This window comes from Polypterus senegalus, chromosome 8, assembly GCF_016835505.1.
Source record: "Polypterus senegalus isolate Bchr_013 chromosome 8, ASM1683550v1, whole genome shotgun sequence".
NCBI lineage: Eukaryota > Metazoa > Chordata > Cladistia > Polypteriformes > Polypteridae > Polypterus > Polypterus senegalus.
Window position 1 is genome coordinate 156,565,602 of NC_053161.1, and position 26,090 is coordinate 156,591,691.

The 26,090-nt window shown below is 40.8% G+C and overlaps 2 protein-coding genes across 4 annotated transcripts in view; both read right to left on the minus strand.

The window, feature by feature from the left end:
- The window catches only part of LOC120533234 (zinc finger protein 585A-like), a 41,893-nt gene extending 33,214 nt beyond the window's left edge, over positions 1–8,679 (minus strand). Inside the window, 2 exon segments of the mRNA XM_039760016.1 lie at positions 4,840–6,171; positions 8,173–8,679. Of these exon segments, the coding sequence (XP_039615950.1) occupies positions 4,840–6,171; positions 8,173–8,659 (1,819 nt within the window). The 5' untranslated portion in view covers positions 8,660–8,679.
- A 14,373-nt stretch (positions 8,680–23,052) lies between these two features.
- LOC120533184 (gastrula zinc finger protein XlCGF57.1-like) overlaps positions 23,053–26,090 on the minus strand; it is a 73,045-nt gene continuing 70,007 nt past the window's right edge. For 2 of the 3 annotated variants that reach the window (XM_039759917.1, XM_039759918.1), the window contains exon 3: positions 23,053–25,309. In XM_039759917.1, the coding sequence (XP_039615851.1) occupies positions 23,976–25,309 (1,334 nt within the window). In that variant the 3' untranslated portion in view covers positions 23,053–23,975. The remainder of the gene's footprint in view (positions 25,310–26,090) is intronic. The other variant, XM_039759919.1, reaches the window with a different exon arrangement.

Consider the following 26,090-nt stretch of genomic DNA (forward strand, 5'->3'; position numbering starts at 1 on the left):
AACAGCTTTTCAGACTATCCAATAAAACCTTGGGCGCTTTACATGTATAGTGAAGGTCTTAGGTGAATAAGAAATTGTTAAATGCACACCACCAGCATGGGTCTCCTCTGGTTTGCCACATTTCTTATGTGCTTATGTTCTAATAGCATCTGGAGCATCCCAAAGGTTGAAGACAGCCAATGGAGACTTGCGTTTACTGTAGAAGATGCACACAGCACTTGGACGGGGATGCCTCAGGAATTCAACAACAACCCAGCTGTCTTTTGCAGTGTTATTGCCAAGATGTTCAATGACATCAGCTTCCATCTTTCAACATGTGGATGACCTACTGTTGGACTCCATAGATTCTGCGAGGCTTCTTTCTCATTTCAGCTGTGTATTTTTGGATGTTGGGACCCATAAAAGTAGAGGTTACCCAAATAGAATTGAAATACCTGGGACATGTAATCACACCTTGGGGTCTGAATGATCAGAGGCCTTTAGAAGCTCGTGGGTACCTGGAGAGTCAGAGAGTTGAGACGACTGCCTTTCACTTGCACTCACATGCAGGAACAAGAAGTTATAATGTGGTTGTGTTATAAACCCACTAAGGCAGCCTGAAGCAGGGAATCACACCGGATTGTGTGGCTGGCAACAATACTATCCCCCCCCCCAAAAAAAAAAAGTTCAAGTCACCGATGGGTTAAATCTGAGAACCAACTCAGTCTTATGAGGAAACCTAAACTTTCTTTCAATTTGTATTCACTCATCTCAGTTATTGTCTACCACCTCAGGATTACGGACATCCCAGGGTGCAGTTCAGCTTATTTCTTATTTAAACCAATGGCTGTCTTGTTCTTTCCCCCTTTCCTGATTCTCCTTCTATTCTGTTTTGCTGCAGTCCACTAGAATGCTGATATTTTCCTTCCTCCTTCTGCTGTTTTGGCAGCTTTATGCAAACAGAAAGCCCTACTGCATTATCCAAGTGTTTGTCCAATTCTGAAGCTTGTCCAAGTCTTTATGGATTCATTTTGTCTCCTCCATTTTGCCATCCCTCCAATTTTAGTATCATCTATGAATTTCACAAGTTTACTAACTATACCTGAATTGATGTCATCAAAAGATAGATAGATAGATAGATAGATAGATAGATAGATAGATAGATAGATATGAAAGGTACTATAAGATAGATAGATAGATAGATAGATAGATAGATAGATAGATAGATAGATAGATAAATAGATAGATAGATAGATAGATAGATAGATAGATAGATATGAAAAAGCAATGGTCCAAGGACAGGCCCTGAGGGTCTCCACTGATGACCTCACTCTACGCGGGGCCTTCTCCTCTTATCTGTACTCTTGGTCTCCTGCTGGTTAAACCCCCTTGATTCAGTTCTGTAGGTTACTTCTGATGCCTACAGTTTCTAGTTTCAGAATTAATCTTTGTTGTAGGACAACAACAACAACAACAAAGGCTTTTTGAAATTCTAAGTAAATTATGTTGTATGTTTTGTTTTTGTCAACTGTTCCAGTATCATCTTCTTCAAAAAAATAAAACTAAAAGATTAGCTTGGCAGGACCTTCCTCTCATAATTAATATATCATTTTTATATATTTTAGTTTATTATTTTTGTTTAGGTAATTTTCTAACTTCTAACAAAAAATAAATAAATAAATCAGTCATCATGCTATATCCTAACTACAGGGTCACGGGGGTCTGCTGGAGCCAATCCCAGCCAACACAGGGTGCAAGGCAGGAAACAAAGCCCAGGCAGGGCGCCAACCCACCGCAGGGCACATACACCCACACACCAAGCATACACTAGGGACAATTTAGAATTGCCAATGCACCTAACCTGCATGTCTTTGGACTATGGGAGGAAACCAGAGCACCCGGAGGAAACCCACGTAGACAACGTGCAAACTCCACGCAGGGAGGACCCGGGAAGCGAACCCAGGGTCTCCTAACTGCGAGGCAGCAGTGCTACCCACTGTGCCACCGTCACTTATCATTCCACAATGAATTCAAAACACAGCTATAAGAATCTCAATGAGCAGTAAAAAATAGGACAGTTTTTAACCCCAGTCCTTACACCACTGCATTGGCTTTCCTGCATGTTTTGAGACCGTTTTTAAACACACAAAGTCACACATGGCTCATCTGTGAAAAGCACAGGATGCCAGTGATGGACCTGCCAACTCTGTTATTCTATGGAAAATGCCAATCGAGCTCCACAAAAATACTTTATAGAGAAATTTATATATATATATATATATATATATATATATATATATATATATTGTCACACACGCGCATGGGAGGCAGCTAAAGGGCTTGAGTGAAGGCAGTTCGGAGGCATGCCGGGGTGTGGCAGAGTGCACTGACTCTTTTTCTCCCTTGCCTGTAGACCATCCCCGGGGGATTTCACCTGGCTCTCCTGACATCACTTCCGGGACTGAGCCAATGGAAGTCGGCCACACCAGCTCCAGTCCCTCTGATGTCACGTCCAGCTATGAACCAATGGTGGAAGACCACGCGCCGGATCCATATGAGCTCACTTCCTGTCTCCCCCTTTAAAACCTGCCCCTTTTCCTTTGTTTCCTCAGTCTTGTTCTGGACTCAGTTGAATGCACTTCAGTGCTGATTGTTTGATAAAACAACCTTTTGCAGCCAGGATACCACATTATACGGGTGGCTGCCCCAACTCTTTATCTGTCCATGTCTCGTTCTTGTGACAATATATATATATTTGATGACCTTCTGCTTTATTTGTTGCACTACTACATTTCATCATGAATGATAACATCTCATCAAGTTTAAATCTTGCTATTCTAAATTGCTGTGCTACAATGTAGGGTGGCATGGTGGTGCAGTGGTAGCGCTGCTGCCTCGCAGTTAGGAGACCCGGGTTCGCTTCCCGGGTCCTTCCTGTGTGAAGTTTGCATGTTCTCCCTGTGTCTGCATGGGTTTCCTCCCACAGGTTAGGTACACTGGCGATCCTAAATTGTCCATAGTGCTTGCCCTGTGGTGGGCTGGTGCCCTGCCCCGGGGTTTGTTCCTATCTTGCACCCTGTGTTGGCTGGGATTGGTTCCAGCAGACCGCCGTGACCCTGTGTTAGGAAATAACGGGTTGGACACTGACTGACTGTGCTCCGATGTACTTTGTCTTTCACTGTGATTGGTGCAAAAATACTCAGTTGAACTTTAATTTACTGATTAACAGGTGGGTTAAGGAGAACATTTGATATTTAATGTGCCATTTGAGGTGTGATGCTTTCTGGGAAACACTCTTAATCATCAACGAACCTTAAGATGGTGTTTATGATGTTCTCAGCCCTACAATTCGATTGGGAACTCACCCCTGCAAAGTGCTACTACTGGAGAATCACTACTTGTCACAGTAAGAATGCCAGTATGGTTTCTCTAACATTTTTTGTGTGGGTCTGAAGACCGCTAATCTTATTTGCCAAATTTATAATAATTTGACTTTCTCAAGAATGGTTTCTTTAGCACACTACTCGATGGGATCAGCCTTAGAGCATGCACTTCAGAAAAGGTCAGGCACCTGAAGCTAAGCATGTTTGGGCCTGGCCAGAACTTAGATGGGAGACTACCTAAGAAAAGCTTGGGTTGCTGCTCGAAGAGGTGTTGGTGAGGCCAGCAAGGGGCACTTACCACGTGGTCTGAGTGTGGGTCCAAATGCCCCAGAGCAGTGATGGTGACACTATGCTGTAAAATTGGTGCTGTCTCTCAGATGAGACGTGAATCTGAGGTTCTGACTCTCTGTTGTCATAAACATCCCTGGGCATCCTTCATAAAGAGTAGGGTGTTTCCTCATGTCCTAGCGGAACCCTTCATGGCCTAGTCATTCTAGCCTCATAACTATTTCTCACCCTTTCACCATCTAATGGCTACTGTGTGGTAAGCATTCTGGCTCAAAATGGCTTCTGTCACATCACCCAGGAGGATACGGTACATAAGTGGTGGTTGAAGTGGCTTCAACTCACTCTGCAAAGCACTTTGTGTAGTGAGAAAAGCACTATGCAAATAAAAAGAGTTATTAGGAGTGAATACCACTTATTTGTTAAGTCAAGAGTACATCCTTGTCCTAATTCATGCCTCCCATTGTAGTACACAGGAGTATTGGTAAGGCATCAAGATAAGCCAAGAAGTTTCTTTTGATTAGTCCTGTAGGTCTCAGCACCACAGGCAGCATTTCAGTAGGTTTGCACCAAAAGTGGAATATTTCCATTTGCATGGTCTGATATTTTTTGTGTCTCTGTAGTCTCAGAAAGTACAGTAGTTGCCACTTGAGACTGAAATGTCTTTCATCCAGGAATTATCTAACCGATTGTCGTCAACAGCAATTTGGTTTCCTGGCATCAATGTTTCTGTCAGTTGGATTTGGTGTGTCCCATATAACTCCCAACTCCTCATTTTCCACTATTTTCTCTACAGTATGGTTCAGTGAAGTAATCAGGTTTGTTTTGCACGTTTTCCAGATAATGAGTCGGGCAAGTTTGTTGCATCTTTTGTTTACAAGCCCCAGTTCATTAGAATCTCACAACAAGATGAATTCATTTATCTAGTTCTGTATGGTAACATCGTGCCAAAGCTATCCATTTTTCATCTATGGATACCTTGAGCGATCTTGTGCATTTCTCACTAGCTGCTTACCTCTTAATCTTTTTTCTTTTCTGTCGGTCCAGTAGTTTTCAAAAATCTGTTGCTGCCTAACAAGCTATGCTGTCTCTTTTTTGGGTACAAAACTTCATAAAGATGGTTGATTTGTGCCTTTTTTTGTATGAATTTTTCTGTGTGCCCAAAAGCTACTTCCAGAGAATTGTTTGCCACAATCAGAACAGCAATATGGTTTCTCCCCAGTGTGAATTCTTTTGTGGGTTTGAAGAGTGCTTGTGGTCGTGAATCGTTTGCCACATTCAGGACAACAAAATGGCTTCTCTCCGGTGTGAATTCGTAAATGTTTTTTAAGATCGCTACTAGTGGAGAATCGCTTGCCACATTCAGAACAGCAATATGGCTTCTCTTCAGTGTGGATTCTTCTGTGGGTCTGAAAACTACTATTGGCTGTGAAACGTTTGCCACATTCAGAACAGCAATATGGTTTTTCTCCAGTATGAATTCTCCGGTGGATATGAAGATAGTTCATTCGTGAATATTGTTTGCCACAGTCAGAACAGCAATATGGTTTCTCTTCAGTGTGGATTCTTTGGTGGGTTTGAAGACTGCTATTGGTGGTGAATTGTTTACCACATTCAGAGCAGCAATATGGTTTCTGTCCAGTGTGAGTTCTTGTGTGAATCTGAAGATTACCTATTTGAGTGAACTGTTTTCCACAGTCAGAACAACAATATGGCTTCTCACCACTGTGAATTCTCCTATGAATACGAAGATAGTTTGTTCGTGAGAATTGTTTGCCACAATCAGGACAGCAATATGGCTTCTCTCCAGTGTGAATTCTTGTGTGGATCTGAAGCTTGGCACTGGTGATGAATTGTTTACCACATTCACAACAGCTGTATGGTTTCTCTCCAGTATGAATTCTCATGTGGACCTGAAGATCATTGCTCTTGTAAAAATGTTTGCCACATTTAGAACAGCAATATGGTTTCTCTCCAGTGTGCATTCGTGTGTGAGACTGAAGATGGCTTACTTGCAAGAATTTTTTGCCACAATCAGAACAGGAATATGGCTTCTCCTCAGTGTGGATTCTTAAGTGGGTCTTAAGATTGCTATTCTGGGAGAAACGTTTGCCACACTCAGAACAGCAATATGGCTTCTCTTCAGTGTGAACTCTTGTGTGAGTCTGAAGACGGTTACTTGTGGAGAACTGCTTTCCACATTCAGAACAGCAAAATAGTTCCCGTTTTATACAACTCTTCTGTTCATCTTTGTGTTCAGATTTGCATTGAATTGTGTTCTTCAAATCTTCAGAGACATACACAGCTGCTGAATTAGTTTGTACCTGTTGTTGAATATTTATTGTGTCAGTTCTTGCAAATTCCATAGTGTGCGAATAAATATCATGTACAGTTGTTGGTGTTAAAATCTCTGATCCACATTTTAGTTTCTTCATATTTTCATCATGCAGTGGCTCTTGTGGTCTGAACTGAGGTGAGGTCTGAATAAAAGGTGGTGGAAAGACACAACCATTCTGCTGTAAATCTGCAGAAATACATAAATTCAGAATTTACAGTAAATACAAGTTCAGAAGATGACCAACCATTCAGTATACAACAGCTTAATCTTACTGAAATGATCACACCTCCAATCAGGTACTCTTTTTTTTTTTTTTTTGGTAACTGTATTTACACTTTTCTTTTTTAATGATATCCTAAAAAAATAAAACAACTTTGAGAAAATAGAGACACTAAAGACTATAAAATAAAAATAAATAAATAAATACAGTTGAGCTAAGGTAGTTGTATTCAAAGTATTCATGTGGTAGGAGAGTGAAATCATTTAGCACATGCAAGGAAGAACTTCACTCAACTCTGTACACACGACAACAGTGACCCTATAAATCTATATGTGTTGGTGAACAATACATTTTATAATATTATTGATTTGAAATTGTCAGGTATCATAACATTTTGCCTTTAGTTTTTCTCCTTAAATAATTCAGAGATATATTTTCACTATAGATATCTAAATTAATGTTTCCAACAACTCCTCTGTTCAGTGATACTCTTGTGTAACACATGATTATTTGAGTTCTTGTTGCCTTTCTATCAGCGCTCAAACAAGTCTGACCATTCTCTTCTCACCTCTGGCATCAACAAGGCATGTTCACCCAAAAAACTGCCACCCACTGGATATTTTCCCTTTGTTGGATAATTCTCTGTAAACCCTAGAGATGGTTGGATGTGAAAATCCCAGTAGATCATCACTTTCTGAAATACTCAGACCATCTGGTCCTAACAACCATGCCTTGTTCAAAGTCATTTCATTCACCTTTCTTCCCCATTCTGATGCTCGGTTTGAACTTCAGCAGGTTGACTTCACAACGTCTACAGGACGAGGTGCACTGAGCTGCTGCCATGTGATTGCCTGATTAGAGATTTGTGTTACCAAGCAGTTGAACAGCTGTACCTAATAAAATGGCAGGTGAGGGTATATGAAACTATAGTGTTTCATGGACCTTCCACATTGATACTTGAACAGGAAAGTGACTACTGTGGGTCTGTGGTCTTTAAGAACACTATACATGCAAATCTACGTGTTATTTTGCACTAGAAAATATGAAGTCAATGTCCTTTTAAAAAGGCAAAGGAGTTGGTAGGGCGAGTCTGTGTGTGGGGTGCACTTCTGATGCGTCAGTCTCCCCAGCTAAATCACTTAATTGTGTCACACACATGCTTTGGAGTCAACATCAGGGCTTATTTAATGGTAATTCCACCCAGAGTCCAGGGTTGGCGCTGTTGCCTAGTGCCTCTCTTCTCCTGCAGACACATCGACCAGCAATGAAAAGAAGGAAGACATCGCTTCTGGGTTCCGGTCCCCTAAGCCACCTTTTCCACCCTGCATGGCCACCTAACCAGCTTCTCCACCATCTTGAGTTCAATCTATCTAAAGACATCATTTAAAAACTACATATTAAAACTTCATTTATTATGTTGATTCAGTTATATGGGGCTTGCCCAAGTATGCCCCAAACTTTTACCTTTGTCTGTTTTTTAATCTACAATAGGAAATAAAAATAATAATCTTAATGCGAGATAAACCACACCATACTGTATTATAACCCCGTTTAATCCTGCACAAGGTGATGGAGTGCTGCAGTCAATCCTACCAAGCATAGGGCACAAGGTAGGACTACACACTCTAACACACACATAAAGGCCGATGTAGTGTTGCCAATCCATCTAACCAGCATGTCGTTGGACTGTAGGAAGAAACCCACACAGACACAGCAGGAACATGCAAACTCCACAAGGGCCAAAGCGGGGTGTGAAGCCTGACCTCCTTACTGTGACCTAGCCACACTAGGACTGCAACTTGTTGAATTCAAAACCTGCAAAAATGCTGTTAAGTACTCCTAAAGATCTTACGATTATCAGTCCAGACCTATACACCATAGAAAGCCTGCATTTCTAAATTCCGTGAATTATATTTTCAGTTAGATATACAATATCAGTGCCAAGCCTAACATTATTTTACACCTACCTTCTCTAGAATGACTTGAACATGACGCCTTCTCAGTCCTCTTCATGTCACACTCCGATTTGACCTGCTCAGGATGAGGCTGTAGAATATGGTCGGTGCTTAATGTAAAGTCTAACTGAGAGACCTCTTTATCAAGACACACAGACTGAGACAGAGACTCGGAAGTGATGGCTTCCTCCTTAATGTTGTTCACAACTTCATTTTTTTGCATGTTAATGCTAAAAGATCCTGGTTCAGATTCAACCTTAATGTTTACTGACCCCCATTCACAAGCCTCCCTTTTAATTCCAAGGCTTCCCAGCTGATGATGTGTGGCTTTCCATTCACTGCGTTCTTTCTTAATGTCCACACTTTCCATGAAAAGGAGGCTACTGTGTAGCACCAGGTTTTCTTTTTTCTTAGAATGCCTTCCTTCTTCCAAGTTCACCTCTTTACATGCACAACTTTCTGGAGACTTCTGTACTGTCATATCCTCCATTTTGTACATCTGTTAAGCCAGTTGTCTCCCCCACCTGTGGACAGAGCACAATAGAATGAACTCAAAACTGAGCCAAACAGCACTTGAACATCCCTGAGTCGATACCTTCAAGCCTTTTCTTATAGCTCATAGCCTCTTAGTGAAATAATCCACAAGAAAATATGTTTGGTGTTATGTTACAAACCATGTAGTTTGTAATAATGGATGAGAAAATGTTTGAATCTCAGATTTTCAGCAAGAATGGTTATAACAAACCAACACTGGACCACAGCAAAAAATAACAAAAACACCCATGGAAAAAACTCACATTACTTGTGTCACATAATCCATATTAAGTCACCCATTTGTATGTTCACAATGTGTAAAACCACTGCTTTCTTTGTTAAATAAATGAGAGCAGTGCAGGAACAGGAGGCACGTTCAGATGGCATCAAGCGTCTGAACTGAAGACAGGCCTCCTTGACCAGTGAATGAAGGGGAGAAAGGCTTTCAATTCAGATATTATCACTAATAAAATATTACAGTGGAACCTCGGTTCACAAACATAATTCATTCCAAAACTCTGGTCGTAACCCGATTTGGTCGTGACCCAAAGTAATTTCCCCCATAGGATTGTATGTAAATACAATTAATCTGTTTCAGATCATATGAACTGTATGTAAATATATATTTTTTTAAGTTTTTAAGCACAGATATAGTTAATTATACCATAGAATACACAGTGTAATAGTAAACTAAATGTAAAAACATTGAATAACACTGAGAAAACCTTGAACAACAGAGAAAACTAACACTGCAAGAGTTCGCGCTATAGCACTATGAACCACTTGCTAAAAACACTTTTTTAATGTGTTTTAAGCACAGGGAAAAAAATGAACATTTGAAAAATGCGTAATTTAATAAACCACCAAGAAAAGTAACATTGCAACAATGCACGCTACGAACAGATCGCTGGAAACAGAAGTGAAAACAAAAACAAGCCCAGTGCATTCTGTAACTGCCTTCTCCGCCTTATGCGTCCAGCCCTCTCTCTCGTGTGTGTGTGTCTCTCTCTCTCTCACACGTGCCTCTGTGTGTGTGTGTGTGTCTCTCTCTCACACGTGCCTCTGTGTGTGTGTGTCTCTCTCTCGCCGCCTCGCTGCACAGGAAGAGACTGAACACGTGCGGAAATCATCGGCGCGCACAAACCGTAAGGGAAACTGGCTTGTTCGTATACTGAGTGTGTGGTCGTGAAAAGATGCAAAAGTTTGACGAACTTTTTGGTCGTAAACCGATTCGTACGTGTTCCGAGATGTTTGTGAACTGAGGTTCCACTGTATAATCATTTTGCTAGTAGTATAATCTTTTGTTGAGGTAAAAATGCAGCATCACTCTCTCACACAAGGCTTACTGGTTGTATGAGAGGGATACAGTTCAGTGTCACATCTCCATCTTATGACAGCATTATCCAATTCTCTTATGTGGGCCCATCACAATTTTCATGTTACAACTGCCACTGGTGATAATATTGTATAGTGGTGTTTCCAGCCCTTAGCAGAGCTTGAGTTTTAATGTTTTTTTTTTTTATCACAAATTGTGAAACTTAACTGAAACTCTAGGAGGAAAATTTGAGTGAAGTTATAAGAGGAAGTTCCTGTGAGGTGTGCTGGATTTTTTTTTTTGTTTAAAACAGAGACTCACATTATATAAGATTACCCACCTGCTATATAGAAAAAGACAAAAATTAGGCATTTTAGGAATTTCTCTCTAAAAAACTGGATGTACCAGTACACAACCAAGACATTTTATGATGGACAACCATGGAATGAAGTTTCAGCCCTTAATGTACCGAGTTTACATTTCAGATCCTGCAGCATTGCAGAGTTATACTGTCATATATTTTTGTAGAAAAAACACACACACACACATACACATACTAGGGGGGCAAGCCCCTCTGGCGCCTTTGGTGCCCAACCTCCAGTTGCGGCCAGTCTGTGGCTTGCGTTGTGAGGAGGGGGGCTGAGTGCAGCACTTTGAACATTTAAAAGCCTGTACAGCAGCTGTCCTACTCTTTGTCTTTTATTTCTGGCCCCAGCTGTGGTTAAATATCTTTGCGCTGTTGGTTAAGTCTCATCTTGCGGGATGCGAGTTTTTCGTATTTTTTAGTTTATAATTTAACAACGGAATAAGAATCTGAAAATCTAACAACATCACATTAAAGTTTGATAAATTTTGAAAAGTATGATACCAAACATATATATGTAGGTTTTAAAATAAGCCTGCTAGTGACAAAACATTGTGACATAATAATGTCACATAAAATCATTGCACTTTTATGCGTAGGATTTTATTATATATATATATATATATATATAAAACACACATAAATGCACATACTGTATATATGTATACAATGGATAAAAACTTTGGCCCCCACTTGCTTAAAATCTGTTACTGCGAATAGTCAAGTGAGCAAAAGATGAACCGATCACCAAAAGGCATAAAGTTAAAGATGACACATTTCCTTTTAGCATTTTATGTGAAATTTAGTGTATTGTTTTGTACAATTGTAAAGGAGCACCATGCACAAGTCTGGGCACCCCAAGATATTTGAGGCCTTAGATAACTATTCCCAAGGTGGTCTCAGACCTCCATTAGCTCATTATTAGCACAGTCATTGTTAGGAAACTCCAGGTGATGTAAAGTGCAAAGCTGTATAAATTCTCCGAGTCCTCAAACCTCATCAGAACAATCAGCAGCCTGTGGACCGATGAAGTCAAAATAGAACTTTCTGGTCACAATGTGCAAAGGTATGCTTGGAGACTGAATTCCAGGAAAAGACCACATCTCCAACTACAAAGCATGGTGGTGGAATGATCAGGCTTTGGGCTTGTTTTGCAGCCAGTGGCACAAGGTACACGTCATTGGTAGAGGGAAGAATGGATTCAAATAAATACCAGAAAATTCTGAAAGCAAACATCATCCATCCATTTTCCAACTCGCTGAATCCGAACACAGGGTCACGGGTGGTCTGCTAGAGCCAATCCCAGCCAACACAGGGCACAAGACAGGAACCAATCCCAGGCAGGGTGCCAACCCATCGTAGGACACACACCCACACACCAAGCACACAATGGGGCCAATTTAGAATCGCCAATCCACCTAACCTGCATGTCTTTGGATTGTGTGAGGAAACCCATGCAGACACGGGGAGAACATGCAAACTCCATGCAAGGAGGACCTGGGAAGCGAACCCGGGTCTCCTAACTGCGAGGCAGCAGCGCTACCCACTGCGCCACCGTGTTACCCGGCAAACATCATACCATGTGTAAAAAAGTTGAAATTAAAAAGAGGTTCAGTCCTACAAGATAATGATCCAAAATACCCTTCAAAATCTACAATGGAATACCTCAAGAGGCGCAAGCTGATGATTTTCCCATGACCCACACTGTCCCCCAACCTAACCATCATTGAAAATCTGTGGAGAGATCTCAAAAGAGCAGGGCGTGCAAGACAGCCCAAGGATCTTGCAGAATTAGAAGCCTTTTGTAAGGACAAATGGGTGAAAATACCCCAAGTAAGAACCGAAAGACTATTAGCTGGCTACAAAAAATGTTTACAAGGTGTGATACTTGCCAAAGGAGGTCTTACTAAGTACTGACCAGGTTGGGGTGCCTAAACTTTTGCTTCAGGCCCTTTTCATTTTATTGGTATTTTGTACCTATGAATGATGGAAATGTAAACTTGCTTAAAATATTAAAGAAATGTGTCATCTTTAACTTAATGTCTTTTGGTGATCAGTTCATCTTCTGATCACTTAACTATTCACATTAACAAATATTTTAAGCATGGGGGGGCCAAAACTTTTGCATGCCACTGTATTGTATATAGAATACACACTTGTCATCACTGAAAAAACAAGTAAACCATTTTCAACTATTTACGTAATTCTCAGCTAAACCTTTACTTTCTAAATTAATTTTCATGATGGTTCTTGAAAGAATTTCTGTTCCCCACTAGTCACAAACAAACATCACATTCTGTACAAGAGATTTGGGTTTTTGTGCAGCAATTCACACATCTTCACCTGCCTTTGGCTGCAGTTGACCCACAAAGGTTTAGTGTGCTTTTATTTATTTTTGTTGTGGTTGCATTTTTCTTGAAATTCACATCTGGAATAAACTAAGAACGCAAATACATTTTCATACCAGCTTCTTTGGACAATGCCTTTCCTGGAAGCCCTGGGCACAAAGCAAAAAACAGACCGGACTGGGCACACACACACACATTTACCTGAACCATTCAACCTCAATGGCACATTTTTGGCATACAGGTTATAAAATGCCATACTTAAAAACAGTGAACTTTCAGTCAAATGGGGGCTGTGCCCACAAGACACTACAAGCAGCAGCATGGCATGGCGTGATTCAGTGACATTCGATCAAACAGCAATCCCCTATTAAGGTTCACGCTGTATAATTGCTGACTTTCTGTTCAGGGGGTAGAGATGAACGTGGGGTCTGCATGTGAAACTGTGAGCGGTATGATAGAAACACATTTGATCAAAGAGCAACACCCTGTGAAATGACAATTCACCAAGGCAGGAAGTCAGGTTCCAGGCATGAAACTTCATACAGGTACAGCATAACAGTACTTGACCAATTCCAACTGCAACTAGATGAGCACTGCTCAGAAAACTAACACAGACAGAGCATGAAGCAGACAGCAGCCGGATATCTGTAACTGAACTCTTGATGTTTCATCTGTAAAAGGGAACACCGCAACTGTTCAACGATATATAAAGCAGTGCTTACAAATCAAGCATAGCATAGAGTCCTTCAGCAAAGGCGTCATCGTCAATAAAGTCAAAACTGTGACTCAGGGTCTCCATATTCTGTACTAGCTGTGCCGTGCGGCTCCACCCTCGGAGTAGTGAAACAGGACAGTGAGGAGGGCTCTACTCCTGACATCACTATTTCCCCTCCCCTCAGCCTGCAGACGCCGTCTCGGATTAGCACGAATATATCACTCCTGCAAGCAAACTATGAATCTTAGCGTGATGAGAGAAGTCACAATATCAACTAGAATGTTCAAGCAAATTATAGAAGAAAAAAGATCTAAATCTATGAAGTAGTTCTCTCGTTCAGTAACTAAGTGGAGGTAAGGAACATCCCAAGGGAGATGTGTGAGTGAGGAAGGCCACACACCCCCGCCTCTTTCTTGGATTTGCGCAAATAAATTGGTACCGCAAGAGAACTATGAGACTTAGCGCGATGAGAGAAGTGGCAAAAATCAACTAGTATGTTCAAGAAAATTATAGAAAAAAAAAAAAGATCTAAATCCAATTAAGTAGTTCTCTCATGAAAAGTGGACAGACATTCAGACAGATATATAAATCTAGCAGGTGACTGCCTGCCTGCCTGCATATATATATATATATATACACACAGTATATATATATATATATATATATATATATATATATATATATATATATACTGCTCAAAAGAATTAAAGGAACACTTTTTAATCAGAGTATAGCATAAAGTCAATGAAACTTATGGGATATTAATCTGGTCAGTTAAGTAGCAGAGGGGGTTGTTAATCAGTTTCAGCTGCTTTGGTGTTAATGAAATTAACAACAGATGCACTAGAGGGGCAACAATGAGATGACCCCAAAACAGGAATGGTTTAACAGGTGGAGGCCACTGACATTTTTCCCTCCTCATCTTTTCTGACTGTTTCTTCACTAGTTTTGCATTTGGCTACAGTCAGTGTCACTACTGGTAGCATGAGGCGATACCTGGACCCTACAGAGGTTGCACAGGTAGTCCAACTTCTCCAGGATGGCACATCAATACGTGTCATTGCCAGAAGGTTTGCTGTGTCTCCTGCACAGTCTCAAGGGCATGGAGGAGATTCTAGGAGACAAGCAGTTACTCTAGGAGAGCTGGAGAGGGCCATAGAAGGTCCATAACCCATCAGCAGGACCAGTATCTGCTCCTTTGGGCAAGGAGGAACAGGATGAGCACTGCCAGAGCCCTACAAAATGACCTCCAGCAGGCCACTGGTGTGAATGTCTCTGACCAAACAATCAGAAACAGACTTCATGAGGGTTGCCTGAGGGCCCAAATGTCTACTGCCCTGTGCTCACTGCACAGCACCGGGAGCTCAATTGGCATTTGCCATAGAATACCAGAATTGGCAGGTCCACCACTGGCGTCCTGTGCTTTTCACAGATGAGAGCAGGTTCACCCTGAGTATATGTGAAAGACGTGAAAGGGTCAGGAGAAGCCGTGGAGAATATTATGCTGCCTGTAACATTGTTTAGCATGACTGGTTTGGTGGTGGGTCAGTGATGATCTTGGAGGCATATCCATGGAGCGACTCACAGACCTCTACAGGCTAGACAACGACATCTTGACTGCCATTAGGTATCAGGATGAAATCCTTGGACCCATTGTCAGACCCTATGCTGGTGCAGTAGGTCCTGGTTTCCTCCTAATGCACGACAATGCCCGGCCTCATGTGGCAAGAGTATGCAGGCAGTACCTGGAGGATGAAGGAATTGAAACAATTGAATGGCCTTCACGATCCCCTGACTTAAACCCAATAGAACATCTGTGGGACATTATGTTTCGGTCCATTAGGTGCGCCAGGTTGCTCCTCAGACTGTACAACAGCTCAGGGATGCCCTCATACAGATCTGGGAGGAAATGCCACAAGACACCATCCATCGTCTCATTAGGAGCATGCCCCGCGTTGTCAAGCATGCATACAAGCTCGTGGGGCCACACAAGATACTGAAAAGCATTTTGAGTAGCAGAAATTAAGTTTTTGAAAAATGGACTAGCCTGCCACATCTTCATTTCACTCTGATTTTAGGGTGTCTACACAATTGAGCCCTCTGTAGGCAGAAAACTTTTATTTCCATTAAAAGACTTGGCATCCTTTTGTTCCTAAGACATTGCCCTGTCGTTATTTGTATAGATATCCAACTTCATATTGAGATCTGATGTATCTAATGTGTTTCTTTAAAGTGTTCCTTTAATTTTTGTGAGCAGTGTATATATATATAGATAGATAGATAGATATTATATATATATATATATATATATATATATATATATATATATATATAGAGAGAGAGAGAGAGAGAGAGAGAGAGAGAGAGAAAGAGAGAGATATGATAAAACTACCAATTAAAAATCATGCAAGTGATGTGCAAAATGAACACAAAATACAGAAGTAAAACAGCATAGCATGTCTGGAGTAACACGATGCCAATACTAGTGCGAGTTTAAAAAATAAAAATAGGTAAAGTTAGTTTAACATGTCAGTGTTTGCCTTGAAAAAACTATTTTTATACAGACTTGAATTATACTTGAATAGTGGCGTTCGTTCTGAAAGCCCTAATATTTCTTCAATTCCATCCAGGACAAGCTACAAAAAAATAAAGAGTGCTAGTCATAGTAATAATGCTGCTCCTGGTCTGATTTGATCCCGTGTTTGCAGCCACCTTTCTGAATTCCATCTGAATGCATCTCCGGTAGATTGTGGATACTTTAAGCACATTGGCATACACGAGACACAGTCGTGCAGCGGCATCAGTCCTGTACGCCTCTGGTTTAAAGTGAGACTCCGCAAGCCAACACAAGGCTACACTTCACTAGCCTTGCGGACAGATTACTTCCAAAATGCTCGTGCGCTAATCTTAAAGCTGACTGTCGGGGCGTCAAAGCCACCCGCATTATATCTGTCAAGACTCTGAAATCAACAGACATGTTTTTTGATAATGGCCAGTTCAGAATGCAACAGACAGCGATATATTATATATCTGAAAAGGGCTACGTAGTAATCTGAACAGCAAGTGCCGGCTACGCCTCTAGGCGTTTTAAGGTAAATTTGGAAGTGTGCAGTTTTAAATAACAGGTGTGAAACCGTCAACCCACAGATCCACTCCTTGGAGACTCCAGCGAGCAGCGCTCTCATAAAATAACACATACAAAGAGAAGTCTACGAGGCTGTAGTGAACTCGGCTGCTGCTATCCTCTCTTTTGACATTTCTATCATCCACATCCAAAATACGTACCTTTGTTTTCTGCAGATCAGCTTCCGCGCCAAGGCCTTGTGAACGGATTAGTTTGCCACTTGAACGCTCACGCCGCATGAATGCTCCTGCTTGAGATCATGCAGCCATTTCCGTCGCCGTCAGATGCCGGAGTATAGACGGAGCCGCGAGTGCGCCATATTGGGAAGGTCGAGATCCGCTCGTAACACGTTTTCGTGAAACTGAGTCGTACTGTACATGAGGTCTCCTGGTTAAAATTAGATGTGATTTTCTAATGTCTTGACGGATTTTCAGAAATGTTCTTTCGTTAATCGTTGGACACCCCAACAGGCACTATTCCACTTTAAAGGGGGTGGTAGTTGTAAACCGTTTGTTAGCTAATGATTTTGCTTTGCTTGAACTGAACTTGGCGAGAAAAAAAAACCAAACAAATATATAAACAAGCTAATGATTTTCAGAATTCCAAACATGGTAAAATATAAAATATTACAAAAAGAGAATAAAAAACAATAACATGTTTATATTTGTATCATTATGAGAGGAATGGATTTAATTTCGGCAGATTTAGAGGCATCACTGTACAAAAGGACAAAAGGAAATGTCCAAGGTGTATCTGACTGCCTGTCATGGCTTCCCCACTTCCGGCCCCCATACTGTTTTTTTTACAGAATGGGTGGGCAGTGACACCCCCTCGCAGTAAGGAGACCAGGGTTGGCGTCGCACACTCCTAAAACTACAGTGGTGTGAAAAACTATTTGCCCCCTTCCTGATTTCTTATTCTTTTGCATGTTTGTCACACAAAATGTTTCTGATCATCAAACACATTTAACCATTAGTCAAATATAACACAAGTAAACACAAAATGCAGTTTTTAAATGATGGTTTTATTATTTAGGGAGAAAAAATCCAAACCTACATGCCCTGTGTGAAAAAGTAATTGCCCCCTGAACCTAATAACTGGTTGGGCCACCCTTAGCAGCAATAACTGCAATCAAGCGTTTGCGATAACTTGCAATGAGTCTTTTACAGCGCTCTGGAGGAATTTTGGCCCACTCATCTTTGCAGAATTGTTGTAATTCAGCTTTATTTGAGGGTTTTCTAGCATGAACCGCCTTTTTAAGGTCATGCCATCGCATCTCAATTGGATTCAGGTCGAGACTTTGACTAGGCCACTCCAAAGTCTTCATTTTGTTTTTCTTCAGCCATTCAGAGGTGGATTTGCTGGTGTGTTTTGGGTCATTGTCCTGTTGCAGCACCCAAGATCGCTTCAGCTTGAGTTGACGAACAGATGGCCGGACATTCTCCTTCGGGATTTTTGGTAGACAGTAGAATTCATGGTTCCATCTATCACAGCAAGCCTTCCAGGTCCTGAAGCAGCAAAACAACCCCAGACCATCACAATACCACCACCATATGTTACTGTTGGTATGATGTTCTTTTTCTGAAATGCTGTGTTCCTTTTACACCAGATGTATCGGGACATTTGCCTTCCAAAAAGTTCAACTTTTGTCTCATCAGTCCACAAGGTATTTTCCCAAAAGTCTTGGCAATCATTGAGATGTTTCTTAGCAAAATTGAGACGAGCTCTAATGTTCTTTTTGCTTAACAGTGGTTTGCGTCTTGGAAATCTGCCATGCAGGCCGTTTTTGCCCAGTCTCTTTCTTATGGTGGAGTCGTGAACACTGACCTTAATTGAGGCAAGTGAGGCCTGCAGTTCTTTAGACGTTGTCCTGGGGTCTTTTGTGACCTCTCGGATGAGTCGTCTCTGCGCTGTTGGGGTAATTTTGGTCGGCCGGCCACTCCTGGGAAGGTTCACCACTGTTCCATGTTTTTGCCATTTGTGGATAATGCCTCTCACTGTGGATCGCTGGAGTCCCAAAGCTTTAGAAATGGCTTTATAACCTTTACCAGACTGATAGATCTCAGTTACTTCTGTTCTCATTTGTTCCTGAATTTCTTTGGATCTTGGCATGATGTCTAGCTTTTGGTCTACTTCTCTGTGTCAGGCAGCTCCTATTTAAGTGATTTCTTGATTGAAACAGGTGTGGCAGTAATCAGGCCTGGGGGTGGCTACGGAAATTGAACTCAGGTGTGATACACCACAGTTAGGTTAATTTTTAACAAGGGGGCAATTACTTTTTCACACAGGGCCATGTAGGTTTGGATTTTTTTTTCTACCTAAATAATAAAAACCATCATTTAAAAACTGCATTTTGTGTTTACTTGTGTTATATTTGACTAATGGTTAAATGTGTTTGATGATCAGAAACATTTTGTGTGACAAACATGCAAAAGAATAAGAAATCAGGAAGGGGGCAAATAGTTTTTCACACCACTGTAGAAGTGACAGACTGGCTCTTCAGAGCGATGCAATAGGGGGACCATTTTTGGTTCCTAAAAGACTCATCCGTATGAAGGTTCCAGAAAGAACCTTTATTTATTTAGATACGTAACACTCTCCATAAAGTAAACATCCATGACTAAGTAGTAACAGGTTTGTGAAATACCATCGACTCATGATTTTAAAAGGACTCTCGTCACATATAATAACACAAGTGAAGTTTTCTTAATCTGTTAGTATCAGCCCAGGAAGCCTACCATACATTAAAGATTTCATTTGTTTCTACATATTAGGAATTTTTTCTAAGCACAAAGAACCAACTTCATACGTAAAGATGTCTTGTGTCCAATTCTTACTCTCATAGGCTCCAGCTTTCATAAAAAAAACCTGCATTGGATATGTGGGTATGAAACGGATGGGTGGATTACAAAATTGTAGCATTTGCTCCCAATGTGGTAAATTTATGTTCGTATCATATTCTTGCAACATTCAGCTTGCAACATACTTAGATCTCCATGGTTGTCATAAAGTCACAAATTAAACACAAATAAAAGCAGTCCACTTCCCTGAAATATCACATAAATGTTGGAGTAAATGAATTAACTTATCAGCTATTTATTGTAATGACTACAGTGGCCTGCTGTAAATGTTTGTGCAAAGGTTTGCAGTATTGTACATTTTTTGTAATTACTGTCTTAAAATATGTTTTTAACTTACTTTTTGGTTTGCCTTTTGACTTCTGAATCATGAAATGCTGGTTCCTGCCCCTATTTGTGAACATTCACATTCTTGTATAAATTGGATGTTTGCTGATGACATTGTGATCTGTAGTGAGAATAGGGAGCAGGTTGAGACGACCCTGGAGAGGTGGAGATATGCTCTAGAGAGGAGAGGAATGAAGGTCAGTAGGAAGAAGACAGAATACATGTGTGTAAATGAGAGGGAGATCAGAGGAATGGTGAGGATGGAGGGAGTAGAGTTGGTGAAGGTGGATGAGTTTAAATACTTGGGATCAACAGTACAGAGTAATGGGGATTGTGGAAGAGAGGTGAAGAAGAGAGTGCAGGCAGGGTGGAATGGGTAGAGAAGAGTGTCAGGAGTGATTTGTGACAGACGGATATCAGCAAGAGTGAAAGAGAAGGTCTACAGGACGGTAGTGAGACCAGCTATGTTATATGGCCTGGAGACGGTGGCACTGACCAGAAAGCAGGAGAAAGAGCTGGAGGTGGCAGAGTTAAAGATGCTAAGATTTGCACTGGGTGAGACGAGGATGAGCAGGATTAGAAATGAGGACATTAGAGGGTCAGCTCAAGTTGGACGGTTGGGAGACAAAATCACAGAGGTGAGATTGCGTTGGTTTGGACATGTGCAGAGGAGAGATGGTGAGTATATTGGGAGAAGGATGCTAAGGATAGAGCTGTCAGGGAAGAGGAAAAGAGGAAGGCCAAAGAGAAGGTTTATGGATGTGGTGAGATAGGAAATGCAAGTGATGGGTGTAACAGAACAAGATGCAGAGGACAGAAAGATATCAAAGAAAATGATCCGCTGTGGCAAACCCTAACAGGAGCAGTTGAAAGAAGAAGAAATTTGAGGACTTCACTATCAGCACTGAGTGTGCATTCCATACTCTTACTGCTCTTCTTTATCCACAGTTTTAATTCTACATACTTCACTAGCCTGCCTCCTCAGATGACTTTTAAAAGATCAACTTACAATTTTTGCTTAAATTGTTTTCAGATTTTATAACTTTAACTGATGCCTGTAGTAGTTCTATTGACTAATCACTCTTCATTTCTTTTAACATCTATTCTTTTCCTCATCTCTACTGACCATATCATCATGATACCAGTATCATCTCCAGACAGAGGAGCAGCTTCAGCGACAGACGGCTGTCACCGTCCTGCTCCACTAACAGACTGAGGAGATCGTTACCCCACCACACTATGCGACTGTTCAATTCCACCCGGAGGGGTAAATGTTAACATTATACAAAGTTATTGTCTGTTTTACCTGCATTTTTAGCACTCTTTAATTTAATATTGTTCTTTATCAGTATGCTGCTGCTGGAGTATTTGAATTTCCCCTTGAGATTAATAAAGTATCTATCTATCTATCTATCTGTCTGTCTATCTTTTTCATATGACAATACTCCATTACCCATTGTATTTGCTTATTGTTAATAATAAACTCTACTGGGCCTACTAACATCATCATCATGGTGTTTTCCAGAGAATGCATTGACATTTTATAATTAAGCCTTCTTTTCTTTGTACCTTTTAACTTCACAGTAACTTTTTATCGTATCCCAAAATGCAGGTGTGCAAAATGTTACATCCTGCCTTAACCCATCCTCAGTGACAAAAATGATTTCCAGTAGCACATAAATCCATTTTCTCAGTACATCATGATGTACAATGGCTCATCTTTGTCGTGGTCCTGTAAACTGATTTTATACCTCAGCATTGTACTGCTCCAGTTTCACTTTTATTATAAAACGGTTCTGAAACTCTAGCTGCATAACCTACATGTCTGTTGTATAGTTTGTGCTTTCAGGTACAGCAGCATGTTACTCAGGGTGACTCTTACAAAACCAGAGGCCGAGCCTTTAGTTCTTACACAGCGGGTGTTGTTGCTCCCTTATAGAACTTTTGAGCAAGAAGTCAGTCGGCCCTTTGTGGTGCTTTTAATGGATCAGCACAGTGCTTCATCATAACACAAACCTATCCATTATGAGACCTGTAGGGGAAAAATTCTGATCCCAGTTTACTTCGGCACCAAAAAGGCTTCTTCAGACTCCACCAATATACAGTGCCTTCCATAATCTTTGGGACAAAGAGACATTTGTCCTTGATTTACTCCTTCGCTTCAGATGTGATTAAAGTGCACATTGCAGACTTCCATTTAAGGGGATTGGCATACATTTTAGTCACACCGTGTAGAAATGACATTTTTTCTCACATATCCTTGGAATACAATGACTGCTTGAAGTCTGCAACTCGTACACATCACCCGGTGCTGAGGATCTTCTCTGGTGATGTACTGCCAAACCTCTAAATGCAGCCATCTTCAGCTCCTGCTTGTTTCAGGGAACATGTCCCCTTAAATGTTCTCTTCAGCATATCCAAAGGCTTGCTCAGTTGGAATTAAATCAGGTTACTGGATTGGCCATTCAAGAAATTTCCATTTTTTTTAGCTTTCAAAAACTCCTGTGTTGCCTTAGCAGTGTGTTTGGATCATTATGTACTTCAGTGAGTTTGGAGGCACTTATTGGAACTTGATCAGATGTTTCTCTACACCTCAGAATTCATTGTGTGACTTCAATCAGCAGCTCCATCTTTGTTGACAAGAAGTGTGCCAGTACCTGTGGCAACCATACATGCCCAAGTCATAACACCACCAGCACCATGTTTAACAGATGAGGTGGTCTGCTTTGGATCTTGGGCAGTTCCTTTTCGATTTCACACTTTGCTCTTGTCATCACGCTGATGAAGTTCATCTTTGTCTCACCTGTTCACAAGACCTTTTCCCGGAATTCTGCAGGCTTTTTCAAGTCCTTTGTCACAAACTGTAATCTGGCCATCCTGTTTTTGCGATTTGCATCTTGCAGTGAGGCCTCTGTATTTCTGGTCAGAAAGTCTTCTGATGATAGTCGTCTTTGACACACACACATCTGCCCCCTGAAGACTGTTTCTGATCTATCGGACAGGTTGTTTGGGCCTTTTTCTTTACTGTAGTGAGGATTTTTCTGTCCACAGAAGCGGAGGTCTTCCTTGGTCTACCAATCCCCTTATGATTACTGAGGCCACAAGTGCATTCTTTCTTCTTAATGATATTCCAGATAGTTGATTTAGGTCACCCTGAGTTTTTGCAGATGTCTCTAGTGGTTTTATTCTAATTTTTCAGCCTCAGAGTGGCTTCTTTGACTTTCATTACCACAGCTCTTGTCCTCATGTTGAACAATGGCAGCTACAAACTCCAAAGGATAGAAGCAAGCTGAGGTATCTTATGAAGCAATGGAACACACCTGAGGAATCAGAAACACTGGTGAAGCCAACTGTCCCAAACATTATGGTGCCCTGAAATGCTTGGACCATGTAGAAAAACCATTGTCCTTTCCACATGGTGTGACTGAGATGTATGCAAATCCCCTTAACTGAAAGTCTGCAATGTGCACTTTAATCATGTCGGAATTGTTTGATTTGTAATTTTAAACTGTACAGCAGAGGGATAAATCAGGGAAAATGTGCCGTTGCCCCAGACGTTATGGAGGGCACTGTATCTGGTTGCACTGGTGTGAGTTGCTTAAACCAGAAGATGGGCACAGAGAAAGGAACCTGGATCTCCCACATAGCAGCAGTTCTGAGCTTATTGTCTATTCCTTTGGCTGCTACCTCAGGCCAGTTCATTTCTTTCATTTATGTGTTTTCTATATCTGTCTGCAGATTGTTATCCATGTTGTGTCTTTAGTCTGTTTTTGGCCATCTTCATAGATGTTTCTCCAAAATATATAGCTGCTTTTATGTGTGGTGGCAAAACTCTTCGCTCCATTGGGAATTGTGATTTATTTTTGAAGACTTGTACTAGGAGAACTGCATGTCATGATCTCCCAAATGCAAGTTATTGCTAGAGCTAAGTAATGGCTTATTTGTGTGGCTTATCAGGAAATTGTCATATTCAGAAGAGTAACGTGGCTCCTCTTCAGTCCAAGATCCTATATGGGTGTGAAGATGGCCATTTGTGGTTAATCATTCCACTGAGAATAGCAATTTGGTTTCTATCAGGGGTAATTTCTCCAAATGGGTTTAGTGTACTCACTGTCAAAACAGAAGTGAACCTCACTCACTAGTCTTAACATTTCTGTTACATTTATTCCCTAAAATTGGCAGGAAGTACTCTTTTGACAGTCATACAGGACGAAGGTAACTGTAAGGGCATCAAGATGGCAATGGAAGTTTTTTTTGATGAGTCCTATTGATCCCAGTGTGAATTCTTGTGTGGATCTGAAGACTGCTACTGGTGGTGAATCGTTTGTTACAGTCAGAACAGCAATATGGCTTCTCTCCTGTGTGAATTCTTGTATGGATCTGAAGATTACCTAACTGAGCAAATTGTTTACCACAGTCAGAACAACTATATGGCTTTTCACCAGTGTGAATTCTCTTGTGGATTTGAAGATAGCTTATTCGTGAGAATTGTTTGCCACAAGAGGAACAGCAATATGGCTTCTCTCCAGTGTGGACTCTTGTGTGGATCTGAAGCTTGACTCTGGTGATGAACCGTTTATTACATTCAGTACAGCAATGTGGTTTTTCTCCAGTGTGAATTTTTCTGTGCATTCGAAGATCACCGGTCTTGTAGAATTGTTTTCCACAGTCAGAACAGGAGTATGGTTTCTGTCCAGTGTGAATTAGTGTGTGGGAATGAAGATGGCCAATTTGTGAGAATTTTTTGCCACAGTCAGAACAGCAATATGGCTTTTCTCCAGTGTGAATTCTTTTGTGGATCTGAAGTTTGCTACTGGAGTTGAATAGTTTACCACATTCAAAACAGGAATATGGTTTCTCTCCAGTGTGAATTCTTTTGTGGACCTGAAGATGGCTACTCCTGGAAAATTGTTTGTCACATTCAGAACAGAAATATGGCTTCTCTCCAGTGTGAGTTCTTCTGTGCATATGAAGACTGCTATTGTGCGAGAATTGTTTGCCACAGTCAGGACAGAAATATGGCTTCTCTCCAGTGTGAATTCTTTTGTGTATCTGAAAAGTGTTTTTTTGTGCAAATCCTTTGCCACATTCAGAACACCAAAATGGCTTCTCTCCAGTGTGAACTCTTGAATGTTTGTGAAGGTCTCCACTGGAAACAAATCCTTTTCCACATTCAGAACAGCAGTATGGCTTTTCTCCAGTGTGAGTTCTTTTGTGGATCTGCAGACTGCTTCTAGTCGCACACTGTTTCCCACATTCTGGACAGTATGGCCTCTGTTTTGTATGAGTCTTCTTTTGTTTGGTTTTATGGTTTTGTTTAGAAGTTTTCTTCTGTTCTTTGCAACCATAAAAAGCTGACAAACTTGTGTCGGGCATCTGCTGTCGTGTTTTGATTGTGTCTATCCTTCTTAATTTCACAACAGGCAGAGAACTAAATGGCAGCGAAGCTGGTAACAAAATCCCTGCTCCAGATGTCACTTTGTTCACATCTCCTTTTTGCTGTGCTCTGTGGAGAAGAAAAGTCTGAGGTTGTGAAGGGAGGATGATGCCAGTTTCTTGTAAATCTGCAGAAATATAAAAGCACATCATTTCAAGTAAATAGTACAGCTTTAATAAGACAATCTTTTAGTGCACAATAGTGTATTTCTTCTGAAATAAACCCAACTCAACAATAAGCTAACCCTGGTAAAATGTTTTATTGTTGAAAGATTCTTTTCTCTCTCTGGGTGGTTTGACCAATATTGCAAGGTTTATAGAAATTAACTTGGAAACATTATGCCAAAAAAAGTGTTTAATTTGTGAACCATCTTTTTCTTTCCCTTCACTATATTACAGTAACAGGACCCTATCTGTGTACAGTTTGCATTTGGGTAATTACATGTGAAATCATCACACTTTTGGACCTCATCATCACCGATTTTAACAAAACTTGGCATGCTGATTTGGTTGTAGGAGTAACCCATGGAACTGAAATTGCAAGTGTTTCGGATCAATATCAAGGGAGATTGAAGCGAACAAATTTTGAACTTATGGAGGGGGATTATGACTTTGACTGGCTATATCTCACTAAATAACAATTGCAAAGAAATGGTTCTGATATTGTTTCAAAGCCATTTTCCAGCTAGATATTTTGCGTCAACACTATGTTATCTCTAATAGAAACAAATTACTATGCTATGAGTGATTATAATATTAAAAATAGAACAGCACAAAAAAAAATATTTTACATTTACTCCATTTTTTACTAAAGCTAGCTGATAATGTCATGAACATCACCAGAAACCGTGGTCTTTGGTTTTTGAGTCCTTACTGAGCTATCCAAAGTGTGCCTCAAAGCCACAATAC